General features: G+C 35.7%; 1 protein-coding gene across 1 annotated transcript in view; it reads left to right on the top strand.

The window, feature by feature from the left end:
- The window catches only part of LOC128650117 (unconventional myosin-Ie), an 84,945-nt gene that overhangs the window by 41,179 nt on the left and 32,753 nt on the right, over positions 1–11,013 (top strand). The window contains exon 2 of the mRNA XM_053703812.1: positions 4,767–4,904. Coding sequence (XP_053559787.1) covers positions 4,767–4,904 — 138 coding nt within the window. The remainder of the gene's footprint in view (positions 1–4,766; positions 4,905–11,013) is intronic.

Below are 11,013 nucleotides of genomic sequence, written 5' to 3'. Positions count from 1 at the left end.
TAGAATTTTGGGACAAAATCCCTAAAGTTGATGGGGCTATTTCTACCCTTGCTAAACGTACTACTATTCCTACGTCAGATGGTACTTCGTTTAAGGATCCTTTAGATAGGAAAATTGAATCCTTTCTAAGAAAAGCTTATCTGTGTTCAGGTAATCTTCTTAGACCTGCTATATCTTTGGCTGATGTTGCTGCAGCTTCAACTTTTTGGTTGGAAACTTTAGCGCAACAAGTAACACATCATGATTCTCATGATATTATTATTCTTCTTCAGCATGCTAATAATTTTATCTGTGATGCCATTTTTGATATTATCAGAGTTGATGTCAGGTTTATGTCTCTAGCTATTTTAGCTAGAAGAGCTTTATGGCTTAAAACTTGGAATGCTGATATGGCTTCTAAATCAACTCTACTTTCTATTTCTTTCCAGGGTAACAAATTATTTGGTTCTCAGTTGGATTCTATTATTTCAACTGTTACTGGTGGGAAAGGAACTTTTTTACCACAGGATAAAAAATCTAAAGGTAAAAACAGGGCTAATAATCGTTTTCGTTCCTTTCGTTTCAACAAAGAACAAAAGCCTGATCCTTCATCCTCAGGAGCAGTTTCAGTTTGGAAACCATCTCCAGTCTGGAATAAATCCAAGCCAGCTAGAAAGGCAAAGCCTGCTTCTAAGTCCACATGAAGGTGCGGCCCTCATTCCAGCTCAGCTGGTAGGGGGCAGGTTACGTTTTTTCAAGGAAATTTGGATCAATTCTGTTCACAATCCTTGGATTCAGAACATTGTTTCAGAAGGGTACAGAATTGGTTTCAAGATGAGACCTCCTGCAAAGAGATTTTTTCTTTCCCGTGTCCCAGTAAATCCAGTAAAAGCTCAAGCATTTCTGAATTGTGTTTCAGATCTAGAGTTGACTGGAGTAATTATGCCAGTTCCAGTTCCGGAACAGGGGATGGGGTTTTATTCAAATCTCTTCATTGTACCAAAGAAGGAGAATTCCTTCAGACCAGTTCTGGATCTAAAAATATTAAATCGTTATGTAAGGATACCAACGTTCAAGATGGTAACTGTAAGGACTATCTTGCCTTTTGTTCAGCAAGGGAATTATATGTCCACAATAGATTTACAGGATGCATATCTGCATATTCCGATTCATCCAGATCATTATCAGTTCCTGAGATTCTCTTTTCTGGACAAGCATTACCAGTTTGTGGCTCTGCCGTTTGGCCTAGCTACAGCTCCAAGAATTTTTACAAAGGTTCTCGTGCCCTTCTGTCTGTAATCAGAGAACAGGGTATTGTGGTATTTCCTTATTTGGACGATATCTTGGTACTTGCTCAGTCTTTACATTTAGCAGAATCTCATACGAATCGACTTGTGTGGTTTCTTCAAGATCATGGTTGGAGGATCAATTTACCAAAAAGTTCATTGATTCCTCAGACAAGGGTAACCTTTCTGGGTTTCCAGATGGATTCAGTGTCCATGACTCTGTCTTTAACAGACAAGAGACGTCTAAAATTAATTTCAGCTTGTCGAAACCTTCAGTCACAATCATTCCCTTCGGTAGCCTTATGCATGGAAATTCTAGGTCTTATGACTGCTGCATTGGACGCGATCCCCTTTGCTCGTTTTCACATGCGACCTCTTCAGCTCTGTATGCTGAACCAGTGGTGCAAGGATTACACAAAGATATCTCAATTAATATCTTTAAAACCGATTGTTCGTCACTCTCTAACGTGGTGGACAGATCACCATCGTTTAATTCAGGGGGCTTCTTTTGTGCTTCCGACCTGGACTGTAATTTCAACAGATGCAAGTCTCACAGGTTGGGGAGCTGTGTGGGGATCTCTGACGGCACAAGGAGTTTGGGAATCTCAGGAGGTGAGATTACCGATCAATATTTTGGAACTCCGTGCAATTTTCAGAGCTCTTCAGTTTTGGCCTCTTCTGAAGAGAGAATCGTTCATTTGTTTTCAGACAGACAATGTCACAACTGTGGCATACATCAATCATCAAGGAGGGACTCACAGTCCTCTAGCTATGAAAGAAGTATCTCGAATTTTGGTTTGGGCGGAATCCAGCTCCTGTCTAATCTCTGCGGTTCATATCCCAGGTATAGACAATTGGGAAGCGGATTATCTCAGTCGCCAAACGTTGCATCCGGGCGAATGGTCTCTTCACCCAGAGGTATTTCTTCAGATTGTTCAAATGTGGGAACTTCCAGAAATAGATCTGATGGCGTCTCATCTAAACAAGAAACTTCCCAGGTATCTGTCCAGATCCCGGGATCCTCAGGCGGAGGCAGTGGATGCATTATCACTTCCTTGGAAGTATCATCCTGCCTATATCTTTCCGCCTCTAGTTCTTCTTCCAAGAGTAATCTCCAAGATTCTGAAGGAATGCTCGTTTGTTCTGCTGGTAGCTCCAGCATGGCCTCACAGGTTTTGGTATGCGGATCTTGTCCGGATGGCCTCTTGCCAACCGTGGACTCTTCCGTTAAGACCAGACCTTCTGTCTCAAGGTCCTTTTTTCCATCAGGATCTGAAATCCTTAAATTTAAAGGTATGGAGATTGAACGCTTGATTCTTGGTCACAGAGGTTTCTCTGACTCTGTGATTAATACTATGTTACAGGCTCGTAAATCTGTATCTAGAGAGATATATTATAGAGTCTGGAAGACTTATATTTCTTGGTGTCTTTCTTATCATTTTTCTTGGCATTCTTTTAGAATACCGAGAGTATTACAGTTTCTTCAGGATGGTTTAGATAAGGGTTTGTCTGCAAGTTCCTTGAAAGGACAAATCTCTGCTCTTTCTGTTCTTTTTCACAGAAAGATTGCTATTCTTCCTGATATTCATTGTTTTGTACAAGCTTTGGTTCATATAAAGCCTGTCATTAAGTCAATTTCTCCTCCTTGGAGTTTGAATTTGGTTCTGGGGGCGCTTCAAGCTCCTCCATTTGAACCTATGCATTCATTGGACATTAAATTACTTTCTTGGAAAGTTTTGTTCCTTTTGGCCATCTCTTCTGCCAGAAGAGTTTCTGAATTATCTGCTCTTTCTTGTGAGTCTCCTTTTCCGATTTTTCATCAGGATAAGGCGGTGTTGCAAACTTCTTTTGAATTTTTACCTAAAGTTGTGAATTCCAACAACATTAGTAGAGAAATTGTGGTTCCTTCATTATGTCCTAATCCTAAGAATTCTAAGGAGAAATCGTTGCATTCTTTGGATGTTGTTAGAGCTTTGAAATATTATGTTGAAGCTACTAAATCTTTCCGAAAGACTTCTAGTCTATTTGTTATCTTTTCCGGTTCTAGAAAAGGCCAGAAAGCTTCTGCCATTTCTTTGGCATCTTGGTTGAAATCTTTAATTCATCTTGCCTATGTTGAGTCGGGTAAAACTCCGCCTCAGAAAATTACAGCTCATTCTACTAGGTTAGTTTCTACTTCCTGGGCGTTTAGGAATGAAGCTTCGGTTGATCAGATTTGCAAAGCAGCAACTTGGTCCTCTTTGCATACTTTTACTAAATTCTACCATTTTGATGTATTTTCTTCTTCTGAAGCAGTTTTTGGTAGAAAAGTACTTCAGGCAGCGGTTTCAGTTTGAATCTTCTGCTTATGTTTTTCATTAAACTTTATTTTGGGTGTGGATTATTTTCAGCAGGAATTGGCTGTCTTTATTTTGTCCCTCCCTCTCTAGTGACTCTTGTGTGGAAAGATCCACATCTTGGGTAGTCATTATCCCATACGTCACTAGCTCATGGACTCTTGCTAATTACATGAAAGAAAACATAATTTATGTAAGAACTTACCTGATAAATTCATTTCTTTCATATTAGCAAGAGTCCATGAGGCCCGCCCTTTTTTTGTGGTGGTTATGATTTTGTATAAAGCACAATTATTCCAATTCCTTATTTTATATGCTTTCGCACTTTTTTATCACCCCACTTCTTGGCTATTCGTTAAACTGAATTGTGGGTGTGGTGAGGTGTGTATTTATAGGCATTTTGAGGTTTGGGAAACTTTGCCCCTCCTGGTAGGAATGTATATCCCATACGTCACTAGCTCATGGACTCTTGCTAATATGAAAGAAATGAATTTATCAGGTAAGTTCTTACATAAATTATGTTTTTCTTGAACACACTGTTTGTTGTGTGTTTATATTTGTAGCTAACTTAAAGGGACACTGTAACCAAAATTTTTCTTTCGTGATTCAGATTGACCATGAAATTTTAAGCAACTTTCTAATATACTCCTATCATAAAATTTTCTTCATTCTCTTGGTATCTTTATTTGAAATGCAAGAATGTAAGTTTAGATGCCGGCCCATTTTTGGTGAACAACCTGGGTTGTCCTTGCTGATTGGTGGATAAATTCATCCACTAATAAAAAAGTGCTATCCAGAGTACTGAACCCAAAAAAGCTTAGATGCCTTCTTTTTCAAATAAAATAGCAAGAGAACGAAGAAAAATTGATAATAGGAGTAAATTAGAAAGTTGCTTAAAATTGCATGCTCTTTCTGAATTACAAAAGAAAAATTTTGGGTTCAGTGTCCCTTTAAAAATGAATATTTATATGTGGCATTATTTACTTAGCTTCTTCATCTTGTGCTACTCCAAGATACATTGAAAGGTAATAAACAGGGTTGCTGTGTTTGTTTTTTATTATTATTTTTATATTAGAAGCTCCCTGTCATCAGAGGGTTTGACTCTTTTCTTTTTTTGTTTTTGTAAATACCTGACCTCATTGATTGTCCCTATATCTCCTCACAGGGCAGCAAGGAGCGATACCATTGGCAGACACAGAATGTGCGTCAAAGTGGTGTGGACGACATGGTTCTCCTGTCAAAGATCACTGAGGATGCCATTGTGGACAACCTTAAGAAGCGCTACATGGATGACTACATATTTGTATCCTGAACTGCAGAAATATAAAGGCCACACAAAGTAGCAGAGCAAAGGAAATGACAGGAATGCATAACATACAGATAAGACAGGCAGATCTAAATGTCTGAAGATCTGAAGTGTTTCTCAGTGTCTTTCTGTTTGTGTGTGTGTGTGACCATTATGTTTTTGTGTGTGTGTGTGAGAGAGAGAGTGTGGATATCTATGTACGAGTTTGTGTTTACGTGCTAGTCTACATTGTGTGTACTGGTTTAGCCTGATCTAAAGGTGGCAACCCTATTTTCAAACTTCTGTGTTTATTGAGTGAAATAAAAGGAAAGTGAAAACTATACTAGTGCTGTGCAACCCAGCATACTTTTTGCAATATTAAAGGGACAGTCAACGCCAAAAATATTATTGTTTAAAAAGATAGATAATTCTTTTATTTACCATTACTCAGTTTTGCATAACCAACACTGTTATATTAATATACTTTTTACCTCTATGATTACCTTATATTTAAGCCTCTGGAGACGGCCTCCTTATCTCTGATCTTTTGACAGACTTGCATTTCAGGCAATTAGTGCTGACTCTTTTTAAGTAACTCCATGGGAGTGAGCACAATGTTATCTATATGGCACACATGAACAAACAGTACATGTTTTTAGCTATTCACAGCCAGACAGTGAGATGAGGTGGACATGTTATTAGCTACTCACAGCCAGACCGTACGATGAGGGGACAGCAGAGTTTTAGAAATTAGCATATGAGCCTACCTAGGTTTAGCCTTTAATAAAACATACCAAAAAGTAAAAAAGGAAATTTAATGGTGAAAGTAATTTGGAAAGTTGTTTAAAATGATATGCCCTATCTGAATCATGTAAGTTTAAAGGGAGACTGAACCCAAATTTTTTCTTTTGTGATTCAGATCGAACATGCAAATTTAAGCAACTTTCTAATATACCCCTATTATCAATTTTTCTTCGTTCTCTTGCTATCTTTATTTGGAAAAGAAGGCATCTAAGCTAAAGAGCCAGCTATATTTGGTTCAGAACCATGGACAGCACTCTTTTAATGGTGGGTGAATGTATCCACCAATCAGCAAGAGCAACCCAGGTTGTTCACCAAAAATGGGCCGGCATCTAAACTTACATTCTTGCTTTTCAAATAAAGATACCAAGAGAATGAAGAAAATTTAATAATCGGAGTAAATTAGAAAGTTGCTTAAAGGGCCATGATACCCAAATGTTGAAACACTTGAAAGTGATGCAGCATAGCTGTAAAAAGCTAACTAGAAAATATCACCTAAACATCTCTATTTTAAAAAAGAAAGATATTTTACCTTAAAACGTCCTAAGTATTCATACCCATTGTAATGGACTTTAAGCAGCAAATCAGTATGTCTGTCCCAGGACCTGCAAGGGAGCGAGCCTCGTGCACATGTTATTTCCATATTCAGTTTAAGGAAGTTTACTATGAAATCTCATGAGAGTTAAGTGAAATCTCATGAGAGCACAGTAAAAGAGTTTATGACCTCAGCACTGCTGATGCTGATTGGCTGCTGTTCATTTCTTCCATTTTTTTTTTTTTTACCTTCAGCTGGGCAGCAGCTGAGTATAACTTTTTACACAGCATTCACTCTGGTGAGCTGAGGAAATTGTGAGGTAAAATATCTTCCTTTTTTACATAGAGATTCTCAGGTGAAATTTTCAGCTTTTTACAGTTATACTGCATCCCTTTCAAGTGATTTACCATATGAGTATTATGTCCCTTTAAAATTGCATGCTCTATCTGAATTACGAAAGAAAAAATGTGGGTTCAGTGTCCCTTTAATTTGGATTTTACTGTCCCTTTAAGTGTGTTTTGGGGGAAAAAAGCTGTTTTTGTTTTTTTCCCCAGCAACAAGATCAGCATCACATACATGTTCAGGCGCCAATCTCAAGTTTACCAACTAATTAAGGGTTTTACCTGCTGATTTGTATTTGGATGCTGATAGGTAGTTACACTCAGTATTCAGCCTTTTTTATTATTATTCAAAACTGCTTAAAGGGACACTAAACCCAAATTTTTTCTTTAATGATTCAGATAGAGCATGGCATTTTAAGCAACTTTCTAATTTACTCCTATTATCAATTTTTCTTCGTTCTCTTGCTATCTTTATTTTAAAAGTAGGAATTTAAATCTTAGCTGCCAGCCCATTTTAGGTTCAGCACCATGGATACCGCTTGCTTATTGGAGTCTTACATTTACCCACCAATAAGCTAGCATAACCCAGGTTCTCAACCAAAAATGGGTTGGCTCCTATGCATCACATTCCAGTTGGGAGAAAAAACAACTTAAAGGGATATGAAACCCAAAATGTTTATCTCATGATTCAGATGGAGCATGTGATTTTAAACAACTTTCTAATTTACTTCTATTATCAATTTTCTTTGCTCTCTTGGTATCATTTGTTAAAAAGCAGGGATGTAAAGCTTAGGAGCCAGCACTATATGGCAGCAGTTTTGCAAGAATTATATCCATTTGCAAGAGCACTAGATGGCAGCACTATTACCGGCTATGTTATTCTCCAGATGCCTACCTAGGTATCTCTTCAACACAGAATATCAAGGGAGAGAAGAAAATGTTGATAATCGAAATAAATTGGAAACTTTTCTAAAATTGCATGCTCTATCACAAAAGAAACATTTTGGGTTTCATATCCCTTTAAAGGGACACAACCCAATTTTTTTTTTTTTCATGATTCAGATAGAGCATGCAATTTTAAGCAACTTTCTAATTTACTCCTATTATCAATTTTTCTTCATTCTCCTGCTATCTTTATTTGAAAAGCAAGAATGTATGTTTAGAAGCCTGCCCATTTTTTTTGGTTCACAACCTGGGTTGTCTTTGCTGATTGGACAGCATCAATAAACAAGTGCTGTCCAGGGTCTAAACTAAAAATTGTCTGGCTCCTTAGCTTAGATGCCTTCTTTTTCAAATAAAGATAGCAAGAGAAAGAAGAAGAAAAATGTATAATAGGAGTAAATTAGAAAATTTCTTAAAATTGCATGCTCTATCAGAATCATGAGAGAAAAAAACAAAATAGCAATATATATGCATTGGCGTCCAACTCTGATGTGTGTATACCACACATAATCCAGTGCTCAAGGATCTTCAACATAATTCAGTGTAGATCTTTTATAGGCGCAAAAAATGCAGGTTTGGAGAATAATATCAAACAGATTAAATATTGACAAATAGGGAAAAACGTGATATATTAATTTATTACAGGATATTTAAAAACAAACAATATAAAATATACTAAAAATAGTAGATACCGGTATCTGTTTAAAAAGGATCCTTAAAATGACTGAAAAAACACATATCATTCACTCTATCTAAATGATTAATAACATAGAGCTCTATATATATGGATACAATTGTATTCCACGACAAGGTAACTTGAGTAAATATTTGCAACAATGTCTCTTAAACAATGATAACTGGCAATTGTCCCAGATATATATTTGGTGGTGTTAGCTATCCTTTATATTATTCTGGTTAAAATTGTAAGGCGTTTCTCGTCTGAGGTTATTATTTGGCAGCACTTGTTCCGTTATTCAATAGTACCAAATGCAGTTTGTAACAATGTCTCTTAAACCACTATTAGTGCTTACAGTTAGGAATACCTTCGATGCGGTTTTGTGTTTGTAGTATCATCCGTTACTCCTTCAGAGAAAACATCACGTTGTCGTGACCTGTGGTTGACCAATCACAGAGCTATTAGCTCTCCTGTTGGTGATGCGGGCAATGTTTTATATGTATCGTCTTCCTCTTTTTGCAATCCTTATCGGCTGTGTCGGTCACTATTTAACCATATGATGGATGGAGCAAGAAAGTTTTCTTCACTGGTCAGATTCAGCATTCGGCTTTAAAGCCTTTATCAAGATGGCTAATCTGATCCATAGAACCTCCTTTTATACCTGTTCCGGTACTACCCATTATAATTAATCTCTTAGATGCCTTACGTCGTATCAATTCTAAAAATGCTGAAAGTTGTTAAACATATTCACAATATAATCGTACAATTCCCTGAACGGATACATTCATCTCCACACACCAAAAAAAGAGCTGTCAATATTTCTAAGAGTGATTGTGAATAAAGGTAGCATATAAAGACTATTTTAAAAAAGACCTATAACATTTGTTCGGGGCTTATATGTTGTGTTTCCTAGAAAAATAGATAGCGATAAATAAAATCATTATTCTAGTGCTAGTTTGATATCTCTAGATTTGTATATTGTAAATTAGAAATGATTAGTAAAATATACATCAAACATGTAAAATGTGAACACAAATTATAACAATACATTAGGTGTAAAACCTAAAATGATTAATGTATATTATAAGTAAAAATGTGAGTAATGCTTATTGCGTGCTAAAGTGTCTAAAGTTAAACTAAATAATCCTTAATAGCAAATAATCTTTGATCTGTGTTATATTAAAATTTAGTTATAATTTTGAAATTGTGTTATAATTTTAAAAATGTGTGATAAATAATCTTGTGCCCATAGCACAAGATTATTGTGGATGCAAACAATTATATTGAATACAAAGTAATCATCATAGAAGATGGAAACAGAATATTCCAAAAGGTCAATTAATGCGAATTAGGAGAAATTGTTCTAGTTTAGAAGATTGACAACCAGTCAAATTTACTGATAGAAAGGTTATGATATTGATACTATAGAGAAGACAAAAGAAGTAAGAAAAATGTATAGAGAAAAAAATCCTCAAAAAAGAAAAATTTAATTAAATGGATGATAGTATCAAAGTACCATTCATAACAAAATATTCATCACAACACAAACAAATAGAAAAAATAATTTCGAAACATTGGCACTTGGTTAAGAGTGACCCACTTATTGGAAATAAAGTTAGCTTAAAACCAAATTTCATATACAGGAAAGCAAAAAATTTGAAAAACATTTTATTGCCTAGCGAATTTAAAACAAAAAGTGAGAAAATGTATACCATTCTCAGAGGGGAGAAACTAAAAGGATTCTACCCCTGTCATATGTGCAAATCTTGCAAACATAGCAGTAAGATCAAAATGGTAAAATCCACGAAAACAAAGGAATTTTTTAAAATTAAAAAAATCATTAGGTGTACTGATAAAAACGTTATTTACATACTACAATGTAGTTGCAATTTTCAATATTTAGGACAAACTAGTCGCAAATTGAAAGACCGGATAAGAGAGCACATAAGGTGTATTGAATGATGACACAAGATTATATAAACATTTTAAAGACACACATAATAGTAATCCAAACGAAGTGTCCTTCTGGGGAGTTAAAAAACTATCCAAATATAGTAGAGGGGGAGATATGCAAAAGAAACTGCTTTGTAATGAGGCTGAGTTGATCTATAAATTTGGAACTTTGTTCCCAAAGGGATTGAATAGCGAATTAGACCTCTATTTTATAATTTGAATTTATTTAGTCACATTTATGTATCATACTTTTTTAAAATTATAACTAAATTTTAAAGTAACACAGATTAAAGATTATTTGCTATTAAGGATTATTTAGTTTAGACACCGTAGCACGCTATAAGCATTACTCACATTTTTACTTATAATATACATGAATTAACCATTTTAGGTTTTACACCTAAGGTATTGTTATAATTTGTATTCACATTTTTCACTTAAAATAGTCTTTATATGCTACCTTTATTCACAATCACTCTTAGAAATATTGACAGCTCTTTTTTTGGTGTGTGGAGATGAATGTATATGTTCAGGGAATTGTATGATTATTTTGTGAATATGTTTAACAACTTTCAGCATTTTTAGAATTGATACGGCGTAAGGCATCTAAGAGGTTAATTATAATGGGCAGTACTGGAACAGGTATAAAAGGAGGTTCTATGGATCAGATTAGCCATCTTGATAAAGGCTTTACAGCCGAAACGCGTAGATTGCTGAATCTGACCAGTGAAGAAAACTTTCTTGCTCCATCCATCATATGGTTAAATAGTGACCGACACAGCCGATAAAGATTGCAAAAAGAGGAGGGTGATGCATATTAAACATTGCCCGCATCACCAACAGGAGAAATATTGCTGCATTTTGAATGTGGAACCTTTG

This window comes from Bombina bombina, chromosome 1, assembly GCF_027579735.1.
Source record: "Bombina bombina isolate aBomBom1 chromosome 1, aBomBom1.pri, whole genome shotgun sequence".
NCBI lineage: Eukaryota > Metazoa > Chordata > Amphibia > Anura > Bombinatoridae > Bombina > Bombina bombina.
The sequence above is the reverse complement of the archived record's forward strand: the minus strand, read 5'-3'. Positions and strand labels throughout refer to the sequence as shown.